The following is a 22,793-nucleotide window of genomic DNA, read 5'->3' as shown; positions in this document are numbered from 1 at the left end:
ATGGCTCTTCCCTGTGCTCTTGTCTGTTAAAAACTTGATGATGGAAGGAGAGGCACCACACAAGCACTGGTTAACCCCAAAATGCACAAGTTTGCATGGTTCTGGTCTGAGAAAGTTTATTTATGGCTGATTCCGACTTTGGAAGACCTGGTACCTGCTCACACTGTTGCAACAGACTGCAGCCACTCCAGTCTCAAAAGTAATCCTGCTGTTCTTAATGTGAACCACACAACACCACTGAAATTAATCTAGTTGGCATTTATTAGCAGTTTGAGATACAAGACAGTCTATGGGCTCAGAAAGCGTGGCCTCTTAAGGCAGGCCTCTTCAGAAAAAACTGAGGTAACACAGCAGAGAAATACAATGAGACTTTGCTTGCAGCTTCGTAACGTGCTTTTTTCACAATTGGATCCACAGGTGAAATACACAGAGAAATAAGATAAACTTTCTAGGACTAAATTTAGACCATCCTTGAATACTAAACATCTTTTAAAATACGCAATTAAAATGAAACAGTTTCATAAGTATCACAATTTATCTTCCCACATAAATGAGAACAAAATTAGTTTTAAATATCTCAGAAGTAAATTTTTTCCTCCTTCAGAATCAAATGGGGCTGAGCACTTTTTGAACAAAGGGATTGACAGCGAACACCTGCAAGCATCTGTAGCCACATGCTTTTCTCATTTACATCTTTATTTTTCTCCTTCTTCCTCAAAGTAATTAAAATCTTCATCTTGCTGGAAGGCCCATGGGGAATCATCACAGGGATGCTCTGAGAGACGAGGAGGTCCTGAGGTGAACCCACTTCCTCCAGGTCCTTGGTCAGCGTCATCTCCACTGTACCACTGGCGGCGCGGCGCTCCTGGTAAACCTTTCTCGGTCTTGCCCCAGCGAGCACTGGTGGCACGTGGAAATGCTGTTTCCATTGCCCAGTGGACTGAATCTGGGTTTGTGCCTCTTGCCCAAGGGCTGACTCACTCAATGTCCTTCCACCCTGACTGACCCAGCCTCACTTCGGCTGTAAGAGTCAAGCTGTACTTTAGGTAAGTGCAGCTAAATTTGGGAGATGATAACTTTATTTCTGCACGTCGACTCAATTAATCTGTTCCTGGACTGTCAGAGATAATAATTCTCCAAGAATTACCGATTAAGTCATACACTTAAAATTGTTTTCTAAAACCTCCTATTGTCATCCGAGAACTTTGACAGTGACTCTTGTCATTACAGCTCGTTACCCTTCAGTATCATCACATCCAAAATAAGGATTATGTTTTTGCTTGTTCATTCACAGGACTATAAATGTAGTGGAGGGATTACCACCTCATATTCTACTTCTTATTTGCTGGAACTTTCCTTACCTAATTTTCCCTCTGGAACCTTTGCAAACATGTATTTCCTTATTCTTTTATAGTATTTTCTGCAATTCTTTCTCATCCCTATTATTACTACTGAAACTATTCACTGTCTTTCCATTTTGTAAACACTTAAATTCCCTCCCTGCCCCCAAATTGTTTAAGGGCTTTCACTTCTGCTCTATATCAGATAGGCTAAAGCTCTAGTCTTCTGTTTTGCTTAATCCTAATTAAACTTCTAGCCCACATATAAATGATGCCTATTACCTCTGTGGCAGCTTTTGCTTTTGACTAATCTAGAAATACTCATTTTCCTATATATTTTGTACTGAAGGAAGTTGTCTTTAAAGATGAGCAATTTTGCTCTTCAAACACTTAATCAGCGAATACCACGCAGAGATGTAATCTGCGTTCATACAGCCCGCCCTTCATCAATCCAGGATGCGGCATTTGATGCTACCTATGAACCAGAAGACTATTTAGAAGACTATTTAAGACCATTTAACCACAATAGGACATAAACATTCAGATTACAAAATAAATAAGTGAATTGAGAAGATTAAAAAAACCCAAACAACAAACAAACAAGGGGGGAAATTAATCCTGATGTAAAGCCGGCTAGTTAAACTGTATTCTTGCTCTATAGCCACCATTAGCCAAGCCCTGCAGTTTCCAGATGTTTATTACAGGATATGCCTGGACAAATCTTCTTTCATAAAAGCTCTTTGACACAAAGACATTAAACTTTAAGTACCTTAACACAAAAGCAGACCTTTTAAATGGGATTTACTTGAACTTTTTATATACAAAAACAGCTGGAAAGGGAATAGAATGACAATGAAGTAAAACAATACTTACAGACAACCAGTTGGTAAATATCCATCTTCTTTAGGCACAAAAGGGAACTCCATTCACCATCAGCACCGAGTTCACAATAGTCCTATTAAGCTCACCATTTTCTAGAAGATTAAAGGCCTGATCAAAAGAACACTGAAATTGCTGGAAATCTTGCTATTTGCTTGAACAACTCTGGATCCGGTCCATACTGACTCCATAAGAATAACTGCTCATAACAACTCAGCTTAAAGCTGTGAGAAAACAACTCTGGTTATAACCTCCAGAAAAATACAATAAAAAGGAACACATGCTTTCTTTCTATTTACTTTGCTTTCCATAATATTTAAAATGGAAGCTTCCAGCATTTTGCTCCACAATATGATCCATTTCATTTGGTCCGAGGAAGCGAAAGGAAAATACAACAAGGAATAGAAGTTTGGTTCCCTATTCTGAGATGTATCATTATTCACAGTGAAAATAACTACCTTTTTATCCCTCAGCTGGGATCCCTCAGTATATCTGAACCAAAAAGTATTTGCCAAAAATTGGGGGGACAGCAGGATATACTTTTTCTTTCTAGAAAATGCTCTCTGTATTGCAGGTTCCAGGGTCCTGGTTCTGCATTTCTTCCATGTCCCAACCACCTACAGGCTTTTCATCACAATTTCATGTGATCATTAAATGCAAGGTCAGACTTCAGTTTTACTTCCACTTGTATGTGTGCGTGTGTGTGCATGTATATATATTGTAGGGCAAGGCCAAAAAAGTGAATATAGCATCAAATGATAAAAACAAGGAAGGTGATTCCAAAACATTGTAACTAAAACTTACACTGGTTGGATAGCAACCATTCCTAATTTCAGGCAAGGCTTCTACTGTTTGCAGTGAGTGCCAGAGAAAATACGTTTCTATTGCTCCTGTAGGAGGAAAAAAAAAAAACCCAAACAAAAAAACCAAACATGATCAAAGACCGGTTGTGCACTGTCTGACAGACACACACAGATTTGTAGGACAAATGAAGTCGTGTCTACAAGCAGGATCTCATCTTACCCCGAGTAAAAAGAAAATCTGTGTCAAAAACTCCAGTGATTTAAGTGGGACTAGAACAGATGCCAAAGTTATGATGCTCTTATAGCCAGAAAGGTTAAACCATTTTGTACATTTTTTTTCTAACACTCTCACGGACCGAAAGCTGTTATTGCCTAATGCCACATTTGGCAACCAGATGGTACTGAGGAAAACTCTATTCTAGTTTTACAGGTATTTTAATAGATTTATGCTAGGCTTTTTAGATCACTAATGTATGATTAGCGTCTTCTATACAGGAGTGGATAATTCACATACACACTATCTGATCACCCAGAAATAACAAGCTGGATCAGCTTCAAGTTAATCAGACAATCACAATCCTAGTAAATTAGACAAATCAAGCAATATGGAACATCTACCGACTTCTTCCAAGTCCAGACAGATGTCACCTATGATCCAGCAGACGGGGGACAAGCAGTAAACCTTGCCACTACAAAATTAACTTATCTATATATGCTGAAAACATTTGAATAAGCCAAATGTGTTTATATCAGGCTATATTTTGGCCGTGGCCACAGCATTTTTGATGCAGCGCTGGAAGCGCTAACACTGCACTTTTCATACTGCCGAACCACACCAAGTTCCTACAAAAAGTTCCCAAACTTGTGCTGTTAGGATGCCTGAAGCACATATTTCTACTTCTGTCTCATTTCAGTAGGCAGGCCTTCAAAAAACCCTTCTTGGATTAGACTCATACACAGTAATGAAGTCCAATTCCTGTATAGGACCTCCTTCCTCATGGACCTAATTCAGTTTTTTCACAAGGGAGAAATAATATTATGCCCATTATACATATATAAAGACTGAGGTATGGAAAAGTAAAGCAGTCCTTCCAAATCACCACCACTAGCAAAGCAAGAGCACTATCCTGTCTTCTAACTTTGGTACTACATCAAATGGCAATTATTGCTATTCCCTAAAAGCACATAAGCTCTGGAGACTGTTTTATTACAGCAATCACCTCCAGAAATTTTCAGAACCAAATTATTACCCAGAAAGCTCATTTTGGCAGGAAAAAAATACGGTTTGACACATATATTTTTTTGTAGCCTCATTTTTTGTGATTTCTCAGATTAGAATACCAATCAGGTATTATCCTCCCTCTTCCCACAGAAGCCACAATGCAAGGTGGTTATTTATTACCTATTGAAAATTCTGAAAAGAGGCATTAAAATTTACAGTTTTACACATACAGTTCTGTAGATAAAGGACTTCTGATGATGCTATAATTTTCTGAATTCTGGTCAAGGATTTTCAGTTAATATTCCTCAATACCGCTCTGTAAGCCTACAGTTACATTGCAAAATCAATGTATACAACTACTATTTGGCTTTTCTATCTTTGCTGGCAATGAGAACCACATTTCTGAAGCTCTTTATTGGCACTTTGGTAACACCATAAAGGGTATTTCTTCCTTCCTAATTGTGCTTTTGTTCTTTTCCGTGCTGAGCGAAATATGGCAAAGGGTCAAAAGTATATGTTCTTTCTTTCCAGCAAATTGAACACTACAAGCTAGTTTCCTGGTCACCTCCAGATTCTTAGAAACTACAGAGTGGTGGAAACTGGGGGACACAAGTTCACCCCAGATCCCTACTGCCCAGCATTACAGCAGCATGGGACAGTGGCAGACAACTTTCTAACACATTCTTCCAGAAGAAGCTTTCCTAATTAAAGCTATTAGTAGGCCACAACCAGTTAATAGCAATAAGTTGTTCCAAAATATTCCCACTCTGCTATTAACACAGCCTTCTACAGGAAGCAACAATCCCCCTTTCAACAAGCTTCCCCCAATTGCAGGGAAATCTATGAGAATCACTGAAAGCCAGAAAACTCTCGAACGCTTTTCAAAGCTAAGAAAATCCAAGCCTTCCTACAAGATTTCTATCATCTTCCCACTCTACCCTAAATCACATTTACATGACTCATTCTTCCATTTTACACTTCCCACAACTTGAGTCCTTCCTGTCTTGTCTTCCTTTCCCCTCCTTTTCCTGCGAATCTCTTTACTTTCATGTTTAGCTCACGTAGAGTTGTCCCAGCACCCATGTTATATTTTTCCCCGCTAAATCAATGACTTCAAGTCAGCTCTCTGCTTTCTGGAGACAGACACTCCTCCTGTGATCGCACAGCAGTGCAGATTACTACGCAACTGCATGCCACGTCGCTACTTTTATGTGTAATAAGCACAGCTCCCCTTTTTCGCGTGGGCACTTCATTGCTTTGTTGCAATCCAGCTGCTGCCTCCCACAGCTGCGGGATTTGCTGGACCATCCCTTGGGAGCGGCAGCTGCTGCAGCTCGCAGCGTTGTGGGAACACCGCGCGCGGCAGGGGTGGGGAGAGGATGCTGCTGGGGAAAGGATGCTCTCCCTCCCCGCGGCACGGGGGACCTGTGCTGGTACTCGGCAACTGGGAGAAGCAGCCACGGAGCCATCCGGCTGCTGTCACCACGGCGGGGTGACCCTGCCGGTCATGGGGGTGACGTTCTGCTGTTGCAAGTGGCAGAATTGATCAGCCTCTCCCAAGAACTTGGAAGCACGTTGAATTAAAGGACATTGCCTCTCGCTAGAGGAGGGATCAGTTTTCTATCAGCCGTCGCTCCCACTGAACTCGATTGCAGCTGCATTCCCCTCTCCTCCCCCCCACGCACGTCTTGCCGTACTGTCATTTCTTTCCAAGCTCAACATCAAGGTTCGTGTAATTACATATAAGCGTATGTATATGATTGTATATGCATGCGTTACTTCAAAAAGATTTGCATAGTAAAGCCTGCAAAATGAGAAAACACCGGTATTAAAAGAAGCAGGTGTGATTCAGCAGCTTGTTGTGGGCATGTTGGGAGACAGTCACATGTGGTTGCAGACTTCTTTAGTGCGTGTGGTGCCGACCCTCCACTTCCAATAGAACTGTAATCACCTCTGGAGCTCTGCTCATCACACACAAGTGCTTCACAAGTCTTCACCCACTCATGCCAAAATGTATTCGGCAATACTGTTATAGCCCTCCTTAAAACGGAGGAACTGGGGCATGTGTTACATACATTAACACACAACAGCATATGGTACGCAACATGTTTGACTACAAGATCTTTCTTTTCCTTCCTCACATGTTGTGTACTGTAAGTCCTGCAGGTACTGACCAGCTCTGGCTCAACAGCAGCAACACTGCTCCTTGTGTACGCTGATTAAGCAACATCTTCTTGGAAAAGATCATGTCCCAGAATAACAATACGGTATCGTTTGAGCCCCTCGTTCCAATGAGCAAATTGCAGGACTGATGGGCAGTGGCGAGGGACCTCTTAGTACCAGATCACCACAACGTACAGACTCATTGGAAGCAACAACATGAGGAGCTTTCCAATCAAACATTTCTTAAGCCTTCATTATGCAGCTTGCACACTTTGTTAATAATTTTCCCAAAGTTTTGCTGGGCGAGGCGTTATCATCCCTGTCCCCCCTAGCTGCAAGATGCTGCTGAGGAGAGCGACCTTGCAGCTGTGTGAGGCAGTGGCCGCGGGGCCGGCATGGCCCCCAGAGACCCCCCAGTTTAGCACTGACTGCTGGGGAGAGAGACAATCTTTTGGTTTGATTTCTTAATTGAAAAACTGTAATTGTAGCAACACCAGGCCCCAACTTGCATAATGAATAGAGTGTGGACCATTGAGATCTATAGCAGGGACTACTCCTACTTCACCTAATTAAGTAAGAGCTGGCAGTTGTGAGCTTTCCATATGCATATGTAAAGCCTGCTGATAAAAGGGGAAGGGGAACTCTTTAACAGCTTTTTTTGTTCTTGTTGTTAGGCTGCAGGAACTTAGGAAGCTGCTGAGAAGTCTGGTAGGACAGTTAGCTTTGTGGTTATCGTCTGATTGCTTTTGCTTTTAAGTCTAAATGCTTTTTTAATTTTTTCTCTTATGATTTGTTTTGCTGCACTTACACTTTCATAGTGATTTCTCCATACTTCACTACTTGTGACCTCCTTTCTCTGCTATTCTATGTGTTGTTCCATATGTATGCTTTTCTTTTTCTACTTTCTCCTGCTTCTCTACCACCAGTGGGAGTAGTAAGTGTACAGATGATAAGCGCACCCAAGCTTTGAATTTATATCCAGCTCTATAGAGGAGCCTGCAGAACCCTGGAAATAATTATTCTGAGAAAAATGGTGTTCATCCTCCACAGCAATTGTGTGGAACATATGAACTTGCACAGTTTCTGTCATGCGGTCTGGCCACTAAGCAGGAGTTGTGAGAGGAGATGGCTAGCACAGATTTTTCAAGGACCAACTTATAAATTTCTGAGAGTGTGTAAGCTGGAGGCTTTTCGAGGACTTACCACTCTGGTGTATCTTCCTGAGAGTGGCGAAAAGCATTCTTGAGACCTCCATCTGCTAAAGTCACTCTTACAAAATGTGGAGGTGGTAAAACTTCTGAATTGAATGCTGCAGTACTTTTAGCATAGACAAAATAATGTGTTTTCCTTGATTATTGCCCCATACACAACTGAACTGCTTTCCAGATGGAACTTCCTCAACACTCAAACTGAGGCGGGTAACACTATGGAAAAGCTGACAGCAGCCAGATGCAATGTGAGGAGAAAAAGCAAGCACCCACGTATCAGCTCTTATTATGTGAAGACTCAAATAGAAAGATGCGGTCTTGAATTTTGGTAGTGAAAGTAGCTCCACCCAGATTAGTTACAAAAAAATACAGATGTGCACTCTCTTCCCAAGCGACTCCATAATTGTAACATCGTTTTTTCCCATCTTCCTCCTTTCCCTTCCTAGTCAGTGCTATAGTTATCTGCTGTGTAGTTGGTATGATGACTCAGATAATACACTTATGCTGGAGACTATATATCGATAGAATGCTGATGCCCAAGAATGCAAATTCTTCTGGGCAAACAATCTAAGGGGGTTTTTATTTATTTATTTATTCTGCCAAGCACTACACATACAGTATTATAAGGATAAGAATAAATCCTTGTATTAGGATTTATATATATGTAAGTATATATATAAATATAAGGATAAGAATAAAAGTTTTATATTTTTTAACTACTGCTTTCAAGCTGAACCTCAAAACAATCTGTGCTTTAGTTCAAGGCTTAAACTTGCTGCTCAAAAGAAAATCAACAGCGCAATTTTCTTTATCATGAGTAACTCCATCTACCTATGGCTTTGAGTGTATAATAAGAAGCTTAACAGTCTCAAGCAACCGGAGTTTTCCACGGCAGTTTAGTCCTCATTTGCTCTAGTAATCATTCAGGCTTAGCAGCATTTGTTAAATTCAGATACAGGTCAACTGTATTTCGATGAAGTTCAAAGAAATGGGTGCAGCTGATTGAGCCATATTGTAAAAAAAAAAAAAAAAAAAATACAGAAAATAGTGGCTTGATGACGCCTGTCTTGATAAATGTGATAATATTTTGCTTCTCAGCTGATGCAATACCAGGTTCCTATCTATGGAGCAAACTATCTTTCTGAAAATTCTAGTTATATGATAAGTAATTTGCCTTACTGAAAAGTATTTTGTCAAGAAATATCTTCTGCGAGGTAAGAGAGGTACGGATGTCATCTCTCTTCTGCAAGTAAACAGATAAATTAAAAGAAATATATACTTTTGACTGATCACCTTGTATGAAGTCATTTTCGTTGGTTTATAATGCATCTGCAGCACTACAATAAGCGTTAAGTTCACGATTGTCAGATTTGCCACTAATGGATTAAAAATAATGGGACATAAGGCAAGCTTATAGGAATGGGGCCCAATGTATGCTGGTTGGTGTAAAGCCACGCATACAGAAATGAGTGTTTTGAAGTGACCAAAACCTTGGCTTGTCCCACCTGGACACTGTAAAAAGGCCTGATTGCTAGAAAGTGTTGAGATCTTAACTGTGGGGAAAAAAACAGGGTTTTCTTATATTTATTTCAATGCAAACTTGAATTAGCTAAAAACACAAGTCATTAAAACAGGATGGGATTATTTTTTTTTTTTTTGCAATGAATGTTATGATAGACTCTGAAAGATGGAGAAGGTGGGATAAGAGCAACGGGCTGCATCCATCTACTGTTTTACACTGAACAGCCTCTTGCTGCTTGAGTGGTCTCCCTGAAATCTGTACAAATGCCTGGGGGCGAGGAAAAAGAAGCAGAAGCTGCCCTAAAAAAACCTCTATAGCATTGCAGCCACTGCAATTCTGTTCTGGACTGTGGTTCATCCACAGCAATCCTTATTCAGAAAGACTCCCAGCACCTTCTGGAGAGGCTCCGTCATATTTGATCACTAGTGCAGCACAGAGCATGTAATGAAGTAATACTTTATCTCCATTTATTAAAACAGCTGTCTAAGGTCATAAACATGACAAGTTGTTTTTATCACCAGGAGTCCTCCCAGCAGCGTGAGGATGATGATTAACATCACATCTCCAGTTCTGCTTACATTTGCAACCTCGCGGCAGATGCTTGGCTCCAGCATTGCTTAAAAGCCAACAGAAAATGTCTTGGTCACTGGTGACCTCTGCGAGAACTTTGGTGGCTGCGACATCGATCTTACCCAAGGAGCGCTCCTCAGGCAAACATGAAGGCAGGCTTTTTTTATCGATTAGCCAAATGGTCTAGCCTTCCTGTTTTGTCTCCTCATTGGCAATTAAGAGAGAAATCCATTGAGGGAGTGGTGGCAGTGAACCTTTCCCTCTGACACAAATAACCTTAATCAGGCCTCTTAGTTAATTTCTGAAATTGTTCTGTATCGACCTCTGTTCGAAGCAGGATTTTCATCCTACGGCCCTATCAGTAAAACGTACACATCTTCCTGTTAGGAAAGCAGGCTTTTTCTACTGGTGACATCTTCTTATTTACAATCCTAATCACATCATTGATTCCAGTAATCTTTCCTGCACTAAGAGCTGTTATTAATTCTCTTGAAGGAGAACCTGGGTAGATTTTGTTGTTTTGGTTTTGATGGTTGGTTTTTGGTTGTTTGTTTTTTTTTAAACCTAGATAATTAAAACTAAACAAAATAATGATAATCTAGGAGATGGGGGAGAATGTGTTTTTAACATCCAGACAGGAAAAGAGGCCACGATGTTCCTCAGCCTAAAACTAAGACTGATAACCTAACATAGAACCAGAAGAGCATTTTGGTGACTCAACTAAACAATGGGGATTGGCTTTCTACACCCAAAGCTATGATTGTCCAGGTTAGGAAAGTGATTGTTGAATCCAAAACACAGCATTCAGACATTTCCTTTCCTCCTTTTGTATCCGAACAATGAAAATACTAGACTTGGGTCATGAGAAATGAAGCGTTTCCTCACCTCTTCCCCAATCATCACTGATTTACCCACCCAAAATGAATGCATTAATCCTTTACTTCCATCTTCCACATCTCTGTTTCATACTGTTTCATGAAAGGTCCTTCTTTGTCCTTCTTAATGTCATTTTTGAGGAGGAACTACTGAAATAATTGGGAATATTCATAGCTTATGTCACTATGACTTCACCGCTGCTCTGTGATGAAGGGCAAAAGAACTTGGCGGTGGGAGAGGGGAAGCCCTGGCCTTGGGGCACTGATGCAGGCTGAGTCCGGGGCAAAGTCCCCTCCCCATCTGGCAGCTCTTCCCCCCCTTACACACACGCACTCGGGTTTTCATGTTGATTCACTCTCCCGGCGTGTCAGTTAAATGCGAAGTTTTTTATCTTTAAGATAATCCCTGAGACTGGGTAAATGGAGATGCTTGGGGAACTTCTGGTTGAGCAGGAGCATTATTTATCATGTGTTCTCCTTGCTAGAAAATGCCCCTTTGCACATGGGGTGACAAAGGGGCACGTGAGGATTTTGGCAGGGAGGAGAGGTTTGACTTACCCAGGTGTTATCCCCGTCAGCACGGTGGGTTTACAAACCTGATGTCATCTATTTACATTTCTAAATGGCAGCGTGGAGCGAAATGCAGCGACAGGAAAGATTAGTCTTCATTCGGCGAAGTTAGCTGCCAAATTAAATGATGACAGATGGAAAAACTAAACGCGGCGGTGTCAGGGGTCCGATGATAGCCCTCTGCTCCAGCGAGAGGTAAATACATAAACCTCAGCTGGTGCCTGCAGAAGATCCGCGTCCAGTTTAAAGACAGCCCTCGGACTTTTTATTTAATCAATACCCCCTATCGAAGAGAGCGGCGTACGGCATTAGAACTAAACCAGTGTTATTAGAAAATGATATACTGCACATTAGGATGTATAATTCATGTCGCCTTCATTTGCTCAGGCCGTCGCGAAAAATCCATAAATCATTTTCTCGTTCATGTATCGCCTAAGTGCGATTTGTCATTTCGCATTAGAGGGATGGCTCTGATCATCGGCGCTTTTAATTCAGCCCCCACACCCCCCCTTCCCCTTCCCCGCTCGGGGCTGAATATGCCGGGGAGGAACCCACAAAATGGTGGAAAGAGGGGGGGGGATCGGGGGCAGCCCGCACCCCACCACCCCCCCTTACCTCCGGTCCCCGGGGGCGGGTTCGGTCGCGGCCCCGGGCCGGGAGGGGGGTCCCCCCGGGTTTGGCCGCCCGGGAGGGAAGGGAGATCGCCGTTCCCGGGGCTGCGGCGGCGGGGCGGGTTGGGAGACGGGCTGCTTCGGGTGCCGGCGAATCCCGGGAAGCGGCCGCCCCGTTACCGGCAGGATAACGCAGGGAAGCGCCGGGAGGACACCAACTCCGCCGCGGGTGCTCGAAGTTGGTGGCAGCGGGCGGAAGATGGACGGTGGCGCTCCTGCGTGCGAGGGAGACGCGGCCGGCAGCTCCCCGGCCGCATCCAACGCAAAACGGCGGCGGCCGAGGCGGCGGAGGGGTGGAGGGGGGAGGAATTTCTGACGAAATCTGTTTTATTGGAAAACACCCACCGAAACCGACCCGCCGGCGCTACCTCGATCCGCTCCAAGCGCGGGGAGGTGGGCAGGAGGGGGGAGGACACGACGCTATTTGGGGGTGGTCTTTCCCTGCCGGCAGCACCGGCGCCCCCCCGCCCGTACACGGTTCCCGCTCTCCCGCCTCGCCCCCCCAGCGGCAGGGCAGCACCGTCCGCCCGCGGCACCGGGCTCCAAAGCCGCCGCAGCCGCTTGCTGCCCGCGGGGCAGGGGGGCGAGAAAGCGGGGGGTCCGTGGGCGAGGGGAGGCAGGAGAAGGGGTCTGGGAGCCGGGGCGCGGGGGCGGGGACCGCCAGCCCCGCGCTCTCCGCGCCGAGCGGAGGCCGTGCCGCCGCCGGGGCGCAGTGCGCCTCTGCCGCCGCTGGGGGGCGCCCTTCCCCCGCGAGTGCGGCCGCTGGCGGCGGGGGGGCGGGGCGGGGCCGGCGCGCGCTCCCGGGGGTCGCCACCGCCTGCGCGGGGACCGGCAACGCGGGGCGGGGAGACCGGGGGGACCGGGCGGGGGGAAACCGGGACCCCCACGCGTGCGGACCGACAGCCCCGGCCGTGGGGACCGGGGGAACCGGTAGCCCCGCGCGGGGGGGACCGGGGGGACCGATAGCCCCGGGCGGGAGCGACCGGCAGCCCCGGACGCCGAGTCCGCCGCTCGGAGGTGGCCCGGGGGAGGCGGGGGTGCGACGCCCGCAGCCGGTGCGCCGTATCCCGCTTGGCGAGGGGGGAGGGTTGACGAACCGCCCCGGCCCCCGGAGTGACGTCGAGATTCGGTTTGGCCTCGGCTGACGGCGGCCGGGAGCCCGGTGGCCCCGGGACCCCGTCCCCGGGGAGGGCGATTAGGAGGGTGCTCAAAGGCGAGCGGTTTTGGGTTGGTTTTTTTTAATAGAGGCGCAAATTGGGAAATGCGAAGTCCGAAAACGCGTCTGAGCAATAGAGTTTATTGAAATGCATGGAAGGGGAAGGCACCGCTCGCTGGCGGATTAAAGATGGGGGTCAAAGCAGAAGCTGCTCATACCGGCTTTGTGTTGCTTTTTAGAAAATCTAATATTCTGAAAAAAAAAAATAAAAAAAGAGGCGAGAATTACAAATATCGAATTCTTTTTACTGCTACTTTCCTCATTTCGTGAAGTTGCGGAGGCGGATCTTCAGCTGTAAAAAGCCCGCGGACGGTCCGGGACGCTAACACGGCCGGCAGTTAAATCTCTGAACACACACACACACACACACACACCCACACCCACACACACCCCCCCCCACACACACACACACACCCCCACACCCCCCCCCCCACACACCCACACAGCCCACCCCCCAAAAAAAAATTTCATCCCCGGGGCTCAGCCCCCTTCTCAGCCCCGGCGGAGCTTCGCCGCCACCGGCATCGATCGCCCGCCTCAGCCGAGCGCTTGCCGTGCCATAGACACTATTGCTGGAATCGACTTCATTCAGCACGGAGCCGGCTGAGGGAAAAGGGAAAACGTCCTGTTGCTGCGTGAGGCAGGGGGATACACCCGCCGCGGTGGGCTACTAAAATCCGCAAGTCGCCAGCCCCAGCCTCGGTGGCGGCTGCGAACGCCGGCTGGGTGCAGCCGAGCAGCCTCCGGCGCCGTTACCGGCGTGGGGAGCGAGGGTGCAGCCCGTACCCGGTATCGCGGCTTTTCGCCTGAAAATAAGCAAATCGGGGGCTGTGGGCTTGATTCCCCCCCACCCCGGAGATGCCCTTCCGCCGCCCCAAATGGCCACCGACAGCGGACATGCCCGCTGTCCCCCTTCCCTCGCCACCCCCCCGGTCTCCCGTTACGTTCGTGGAAATTCCAAAGTGTAAAATCGGAGGGGGAAAAAAATTGATACTTTAAATTGGCCGGAGCTGGAAACACTGTACAGGCGTATTGATGGAAAGTTGCACTTTCTCCACCGCCAAACAAACTAATTAGCTGAGGCAGCCCAGGAGGGCGGGGGGGTGGGGGGAGTGGGAGGAAAATAATCTCAAATTTCCCCTTGTTTATGGTTGATTGGGTTTGGTTTTTGTTTTTTTTTTTTTTTTTCCTGAAAACGTTCCTGCGCCCGGCTTAGGGTAGGAAAATCAGCAGCGGGTGGAAACTCCCTCTCGGGGGAAGAGGGTTGTTTACGGTTTTTACCCCTTGTGTGTTGCGCGATGATGACGAGCGGTGATGTCCCTGCCCGGGGCGGGAGGCGGGGGGGGGAGTTGGGGAACGGACAACAGCCATCCTCCGGGGCTGGCAGGGATGCTGGCAGGGATGATGGAGCGGCAGGCAGGCAGGCAGGCAGGCAGGCAGGCAGGCAGGCAGGCAGTTCTGCCTGCCTGCCTGCCTGCCTGCCTGCCTGCCTGCCTGCCTATCCCTGCCTGCCTGCCTATCCCTGCCTGCCCATGACGTAGCCTACTTGACGTGCTCCTCGGCCAATGAGGTGCCGCCCCCGGGGGCGTTGCTGGCGGCTGATTGGTTGGCAGGAGCCGAGGGCTGCGCAAAAACAGAAAAGCCGAGCGCTGCCGGCTCAGAAACTGCCGGCAGAGATCAGAGGAGCTGGGAGCGGGGACCGGAGGAGCCGGGACGGGGAGAGGCGAGCGGCGGCGGCAGCAGCAGCAAGCAGAGACAGACAGACAGACAGACAGACAGACAGAGAGGGGCTAGACGCAAAAGCAGCAAAAGAGCGGGGGGGGGGGGGAAAACCACCAAACTGATCAGCACATCCATAAAAAGCAGAGCGGTGGTGATGATGAACATAATAATAGCAATAAAAGAAGAAAAGGAAAGACTATTCATAGAAGAGAGGAAAAGCTAAAAATCTTTAAATAAAAAAAAAAAAGAGAAAATCCCCGAGAAATCAGGGAATGAAAGTTTTGGGTAGCAAAGCTGTTCTCTGCCTTTTTTTTTTTGATATGAAATCTTTTTGCGGGTTATAATTTTTTTTTTTTAATTTCGCGATCTTCTGCCTTTTTTTTCTTTGCATCTAAAGAGGGCATGTCCACCGGCTCTTCCAGCAGCATCTACCCCTCCGACTCCCACCAGGAAGACAAACCGAGGACAATCTTGAAATATAAAAATTTCCTCCTTGGGATTTGCTGCTGCTGCTGCCTCCGCCGCCACTGCTGCTGCCGCGGTGCAGTGCCAAGACTCTCGGAATAAATAAAAGCGGGCTACTGTGTATCTCTAGATACATCCAGCTAATAGCTATTATTAGTTGGCCATTTATTTCGAAGATCACAGATGAAGTGGGGACGCCTGTCTTCTTCATTTGGTCAGCGTGTGAAACAATAATACTCGTAACAAAAAGGAGGGAGATGGGGGAGAAAAAAATCCTGACATGAATCAGAAGAAATAATATCTAGCACCCCCCCTAAATCAACCTCTCCCCCTCCCCTTTCCTTCCCCCTCCCCTGATCCCTCTCTCTCCACACGCTCGCAGGCGCGGACACACACACAGACAGACACACACACACATACACACACATAGACAGACAGACACGCACAGGCACACACGCACTGTACTGTGTATTTTCGGAGGAGGAGGTGGTGGTGGCTTTTGGAAGAGGAGGAAGAGGTGGTGTTGGGGAGGGGGGAATCTCTTTCCCCATTTGGAGATGGTTGTGCTATTCCTCTTTGCCTTGCTCTGGATGGTGGAGGGGGCCCTTTGCCAGCTCCATTACACGGTGCAGGAAGAGCAGGAGCATGGCACGTTCGTGGGGAATATCGCCGAGGACCTGGGCTTGGACATTACAAAACTTTCGGCTCGCCGCTTCCAGACGGCGCCCAACTCCCGCAGCCCTTACCTGGAGCTCAACCTGGAAACCGGGGTGCTCTACGTGAACGAGAAGATCGACCGGGAGCAGATCTGCAAGCAGAGCCCCTCCTGCCTGCTGCACCTGGAGGTCTTCCTGGAGAACCCCCTCGAGCTGTTCCGGGTGGAGATCGAGGTGCTGGACATCAACGACAACCCGCCCTCCTTCCCGGAGCCCGACCTGACGGTGGAGATCTCGGAGAGCGCGACGCCGGGGACCCGCTTCCCCCTGGAGAGCGCCTTCGACCCCGACGTGGGCACCAACTCCCTGCGCACCTACGAGATCACCCCCAACAGCTACTTCTCCCTCGACGTGCAGACGCAGGGGGACGGCAACCGCTTCGCCGAGCTGGTGCTGGACAAGCCCCTGGACCGGGAGCAGCAAGCGGTGCACCGCTACGTGCTGACGGCCGTGGACGGCGGGCAGCCCCAGCAGCGCACCGGCACCGCCCTGCTCACCATCAGGGTGCTGGACTCCAACGACAACGTCCCCGCCTTCGAGCAGCCCGTCTACACCGTGTCGCTGCCGGAGAACTCGCCGCCGGGCACCCTGGTGCTGCAGCTCAACGCCACCGACCCGGACGAGGGCCAGAACGGCGAGGTCATCTACTCCTTCAGCAGCCACATCTCGGCCCGCGCCCGGGAGCTCTTCGGCATCGCGCCGCGCACCGGGCGGCTGGAGGTGAGCGGCGAGCTGGACTACGAGGAGAGCAGCGTCTACCAGGTGTACGTGCAAGCCAAGGACCTGGGGCCCAACGCCGTGCCGGCCCACTGCAAGGTGCTGGTGCGGGTGCTGGACGCCAACGACAACGCGCCCGAGATCAGCTTCTCCACCGTCAAGGAGGCGGTGAGCGAGGCGGCGGCGCCGGGCACGGTGGTGGCCCTCTTCAGCGTCTCGGACCGCGACTCGGAGGAGAACGGGCAGGTGCAGTGCGAGCTGCTGCAGGGGGACGCGCCGTTCCGCCTCAAGAGCTCCTTCAAGAACTACTACACCATCGTCACCGAGGGGCCGCTGGACCGCGAGCAGCCGGGCGGCGACGCCTACACCCTCACGGTGGTGGCCCGCGACCGCGGCCAGCCGCCGCTGAGCACCAGCAAGTCCATCCAGGTGCGGGTGAGCGACGTGAACGACAACGCGCCGCGCTTCAGCCAGCCCGTCTACCAGGTCTACGTGAGCGAGAACAACGTCCCCGGCGCCTACATCTACGCCGTCAGCGCCACCGACAGGGACCAGGGCGCCAACGCCCAGCTCGCCTACTCCATCCTGGAGAGCCAGATCCAGGGCATGTCCGTCTTCACCTACGTCTCCATCAACTCCGAGAACGGCTTCCTCTACGCCCTCCGCTCCTTCGACTACGAGCAGCTCAAGGAGTTCAGCTTCCAGGTGGAGGCCCGCGACGCCGGCGAGGAGCCCCAGCCGCTGGCCGGCAACGCCACCGTCAACATCGTCGTGGTGGACCAGAACGACAACGCCCCCGCCATCGTCAGCCCCCTGCCCGGCCGCAACGGCACCCCGGCCCGGGAGGCGCTGCCCCGCGGCGCCGAGCCGGGCTACCTGGTGAGCCGGGTGGCGGCGGTGGACGCCGACGACGGGGAGAACGCCCGCCTCACCTACAGCATCCTGCGGGGCAACGAGGCCAGCCTCTTCCGCATGGACTGGCGCACCGGCGAGCTGCGGACGGCCCGCCGGGTGCCGGCCAAGCGCGACCCCCAGCGCCCCTACGAGCTGGTCATCGAGGTGCGCGACCACGGGCAGCCGCCCCTCTCCTCCACCGCCGCCATCCAGGTGGTGCTGGTGGACGGGGCGGCCGAGCGGCCCGGCGGCGGCGGCGGCCTGGGAGCGGGGGCGGGCGCGGGGGGAGGCGGCGGCGGCGGCGGCTCCGGCGAGCATCGCCCCAGCCGCTCCGGGGGGGACACCTCGCTCGACCTCACCCTCATCCTCATCATCGCCCTGGGCTCCGTCTCCTTCATCTTCCTGCTGGCCATGATCGTCCTGGCCGTGCGCTGCCAGAAGGAGAAGAAGCTCAACATCTACACCTGCCTGGCCAGCGACTGCTGCCTGGGCTGCTGCTGCTGCTGCCCCTGCTGCAGCCGGCAGGCGCGGGCCCGCAAGAAGAAGCTCAGCAAGTCGGACATCATGCTGGTGCAGAGCTCCAACGTGCCCAGCAACCCGGCGCAGGTGCCGGTGGAGGAGTCGGGCAGCTTCGGCTCCCACCACCACAACCAGAACTACTGCTACCAGGTCTGCCTCACCCCCGAGTCCGCCAAGACCGACCTGATGTTCCTCAAGCCCTGCAGCCCCTCCCGCAGCACCGACGCCGAGCACAACCCCTGCGGGGCCATCGTCACCGGCTACGCCGACCAGCAGCCCGACATCATCTCCAACGGCAGCATTTTGTCCAGCGAGGTAAGGCCCGGCCGCCCGCCCCCCGCCCCCCCGTTATCCCCCCACACCGCCCCTCGTTGCCCTCTAATATTTGGGATGCTCCAGCGGCGGGCGAGGTGAGTGCGGGGCAGCCCCCCCCTCCCCGGCCAGCCCTGGCTCCCACCAACTGGGAGCCGAGCGTGTGCCCCGTCCGTTCCCCCCCGTCCCGTGTCCCCCCCGCCGGTGCCTGTGGACGAAGCTGGCCCTGGCCGGGCAGCACCAGGGCACAGAGACCCTCCCGAGCCCTTAGCCTCAAGCGGATCGCCTCTGTTTTGATTTGGGGTGATTTTATTTGGGGGTTTTGGGGGTTTTTTTGGGGGGTGGATACTGCTTTTCGCAGAGTCGCTGCAGCTGACAGTCATGTAATGACATGAGGTGTAATCACAGGGTTTTCTGAAGTGACATTTTACAACTGTGTCTTTTTTTTTCTTATTTTTTTCCTTTCTGCAGTCTTTGCATGTGCAAGTAAGGCTTTGGGGGAACCCCCCTCTGGGACTGTGACAATCTCTACAGTTAGCAGGAACTTTAATTAATTTGTGAATTAGGGTTTATTAATTGACTTGACTTTACTCTGTCTGAACAGCTCTTTATAACCCAAAGCTGAGTTGTCAAAGGGAAGCATCAAGAGTTTCCATGAAATTACACGCAGAGACTTAATGTTAAACATGTTGCCTATATTGTGTTATCTAGTGTGTAGAGAATTTCTATCAAAGCATACGCCATGCCGTAATACTCCCGGTAATCATTTGCTACCAAGTTAGCTCACACATCCTCTCAGCACCTCTCTGCCTGCGCACGAATGAAAACAACACGTTCTCTCTTAACACACATGCTGAAAGCTGCATCCTGTCCAGTCTGGCAAAGGTGGTTTGAATGACGTTTTCTAAAGCGTTAAGTTTTGCAGTAAAATTTCTAATATTGGCTTGTAAGATTGACCTTTCCTCAAAATGGCTATAAAACTCTTGTTTTCTCTTGCCTTTTTAAGGACTTGAGGGTATCTCAATGTGTTTTCTTCCTTAGGGTACAGTAACTGTACCGTCTCCCCCTATTTTTATACACTGGAATTAAAAACAGGCTGAAAACTAGATTACAATAAGTTTTTTGTTGTTTTTTTTTTTTCTCAGACTAAGTAGTACACAACTCTAGAAATAGTTGTGTTGATTTTTGTGGGAGTCCTTGTGATGCTCGACAGCATGCACTGTGGGAAAACGTGTCAGAATCTCATCCCAAAAAACTCAGGAAAAAAAAAAAAATCCCTCATGCCTTCCCATCTGTGCGAATAAGAGCTGGGATTTTTTCCCTTCCAGCCTAGAAACAGATTGTGTAGGCCTACTTGCAGCTAAACATTACCATTTATAGTGAGTATGGTGAGCTGCTCTGGTGTATTTTCTGATGCTGGGTTACAGAAATATCAAGAGTTAAAATATTTCCCGCTATTTTCTTTTTTCCTAGACGAAACATCAGCGTGCTGAGCTCAGTTATCTAGTTGACAGACCCCGACGAGTAAACAGGTATGAGCTCCCCAGCCTTGTTTTCCTAACGCATGCTTTAGTGAGTCTGAATGGGGTGCAGAAATGGGTTAGCTGCAGATGTGAAATAGTAGCAAAGCAATGGGAAATGGAACATATGTAGACGTATTAAATAAAACGCTGTGGACTAAATGAGTTTGCATTACGGCTTTTCTGAACCGGTTTCAAAACCGACTGAAAAGAGAACAAAATCTCAGTTTGTATGAGACCAAAACGTGCTCTAAATATTCATGAATGCTTCTGTAGGGTCTTCCAGAAAACATTGGTCTCTCTGAGTTAAAAATCTATCCAGCTTAAGTAAATGCCACCGAATTATTTAGACCAACGACATGAAAACCAGGTGGAGTAATAATGCGTACTGTCCGTTTCGGCTAGAGTACCAAGGTCTGACCATGCCAGTTTGGTGGCCAGAACCCCTCTGCAGAAGCAGTGCAGCAGGCAGGAGGGGGTGAATGCAGCACCGTGTTTGGCCATGTGATGGCAGAAGAATGTTTTATGAGTTCCTCTTTCATGTTTATTCTAATGTAAAGATGTTTCTGTGTCTAGTTCTGCATTCCAGGAAGCAGACATAGTAAGCTCTAAGGACAGTGGTCATGGAGACAGTGAGCAAGGAGACAGTGATCATGATGCCACTAATCGAGGTCAATCCTCTGGTAAGTCTGATAAGAGAATGGAAATAGTAGATCTTTAAGTAGGGAGACGAGGAAAAACAGTTACTCATAGGAATATAATGCAAGAGAGGCATAAATAATGTGAGCATATTGTATGGGAGGCTGGGTTTCAATCAGCTTGATACCACGGTTACCTGGGCAAGGAGACAATTCGGAAGCCCTTTCATCCACAGGGCAGAGTTTATTTTATTCCTTTGGTTGGGGGAGGGCTGGTATGTTGCTCTGCACCATTTGCTGTAGCAAAACTTACCGCACATTAAAACAAAGTTTTTGGTACGTTTTACAGTGTAAATTTTCTTTTATTTTATTTCTGTTTTTTTTCTCCAACGGCAAATTTGCAGGATTTCAAAGCGTTAGGCAATTTTGCTTAGTAGGCACTTCAGCTGGCATGGCAGTGTGAAGTGCAGGGGGAGTTCCCAAGGGAAAGAATGAGCCCAGTAATTGAATGACGGCCAGACTGCGAGGATTTCTGCTGGGGATCAGTGGAGACACATCGGGTGCTCTGAATGTGTAATACCTTAGCATGTTTTGAGGACTGTTTTTTTTAATTCAAATTGAGGCAGCATGTAGTATAAGTGATCTCCATGTTAATAAGGCTGTTATTCTTAAGTACGTTTCTTTCAGTCCCGACAAAAGAAAGAAATGCTTTAAAAGGCTATGATCTGAATCACCTAGAAAATATATACATGGCAGTGTTATTCCCATGTGTATGGCTTGCTGTCTTTGCTCTCATACTGCCAGTTTTCTTCTGAAAGGGACGTTTGTTTAGAGCCTATGCATTAGAATTCATTCTCACCCTCGCACCGCATTTTAGCCAGAAATGCTCGTGCTTCCTCCCCTACCACAGCCTCCACAGGTCTGGTACGCCTTGATTCAACACAGAGATTTCTTTCCTCTTGTTTCCTCTGCACTCCATCATGTATAAGGATTTGCTACAAGTGTGTCATACAAAATACTGCTAGAATCTCTCCAGTTGTCCATTTTTCGCCCCCTGACCCCCGTCTTAGAAGATATGAGGGCAAGGGCCTTGGTACTGCCATAGTAGTGCTGCCTCGCCCGCGTGCTCTGTTAACGTCCTCTATTTTCTTGCTGCTATAGTCACTGTGCCCTTAACGATGGGAAACCCAGGCACCAGGGGAAGAGGAGGCTGCTACAGGGCCCCTTTATATTGCTGCAAGTCATTAATATGCAGACCTAATGAGACTCGAGAAGAGCCAAGAGTCTCCGGAGCTCCCTGCTTCTTGCAGGGCTTCATGCTAAGTGAACAGAGTGTCTATTTTGTGTCTGGGAACCTGACAACAAACCAGGTCTTGCCAGAAGTTTACATCGGAACACAGAGCCTCTTTCATTTTTGGCCTATATATGGCGTATGATTTATTGTTGTTTTAAAAAGCCATGTATTTAGCCTCCCCCCCGCCCTTTCTTTCGCACTGTTTCTGATGCAGCAATCAGTGCTACTGAGTTATAAAAAGCTCCCTCTCCTCCTGCCCTCCCTGCATTCCTTTTTTTTTTTTTTCTTTTACGCATTTTACTGCAGCAGTCATCTCAATGAACATTTCAATCAGCTTAGTCCCTCAACATAATGAACCATAATAACCAAACAGGAGAGAAAAGAATAAACATCTGCAGAAGGGGCTGGATTTGACTGATGGTGGGAATATAATCATATAGTTGCACATCAACTGAAAGCTATTTTCTTTTAGATGCGTTCAGGGCTGTTATTGTTGTGCCTCTCCTTTTTATTCTTTCTCTCCATTTTAAAAGTAGTCTATCTCAGATACGAACACCAGAACTGCTGTCAAACTTGGCTTTAGTCCTTAGCTGGGAAAATTCTTCATTTTCACCATTCCTATTTTATCAAACTAGGGGGAAAAAAATCTATGCTTTCAAAACAATTTCAAATCGTTTAAGAATCTGATGTGATTTATGAACTTCTGTGTCTTCAATGGTGATTACACATGAAGTAATGAAAGCTGACAACTAGGTTTGCTCTCCTCACGATTAACAGTTTGAACTGAAACCTCAAACACACAGAACTTCCAACTTAATGTATTGGTGCTGTGGTTTGAGAATAATTTGCGTGCACAATTTTTAAAATGCTACTTCCGAATGGATATTTAAGTACAAATCTCTGTAGGAACTGCTTGAATCTTCTACATATGTATAATATAGTTTTCCTGTAAGTTTT

The 22,793-nt window shown here is 48.5% G+C and overlaps 1 protein-coding gene and 1 long non-coding RNA gene across 12 annotated transcripts in view; one reads left to right on the top strand and one right to left on the bottom strand.

Moving 5' to 3' along the window:
* Positions 1–243: 243 nt before the first annotated feature.
* LOC141743931 (uncharacterized) lies at positions 244–12,082 on the bottom strand. Its single transcript, XR_012587275.1, has 2 exons — positions 11,768–12,082; positions 244–11,264 (listed from the first exon to the last, which is right to left on the bottom strand). It is a non-coding gene; the product is annotated as an uncharacterized LOC141743931 (long non-coding RNA).
* A 1,190-nt stretch (positions 12,083–13,272) lies between these two features.
* The window catches only part of PCDH10 (protocadherin 10), a 195,911-nt gene continuing 186,390 nt past the window's right edge, over positions 13,273–22,793 (top strand). For all 11 annotated transcript variants that reach the window (XR_012587273.1, XR_012587270.1, XR_012587271.1 and 8 more), the window contains exons 1-3: positions 13,273–18,387; positions 19,858–19,916; positions 20,481–20,587. Coding sequence is in view for 7 of the 11 variants with exons in the window: in XM_074589011.1 (XP_074445112.1) it covers positions 15,784–18,387; positions 19,858–19,916; positions 20,481–20,587 (2,770 nt within the window). In the remaining 4 variants the exon portion in view is untranslated. The remainder of the gene's footprint in view (positions 18,388–19,857; positions 19,917–20,480; positions 20,588–22,793) is intronic.

Source organism: Larus michahellis, chromosome 5 (assembly GCF_964199755.1).
Source record: "Larus michahellis chromosome 5, bLarMic1.1, whole genome shotgun sequence".
Lineage (NCBI taxonomy): Eukaryota > Metazoa > Chordata > Aves > Charadriiformes > Laridae > Larus > Larus michahellis.
Note: the sequence above shows the minus strand (reverse complement) of the source record. Positions and strands in the feature narration are given on the sequence as shown.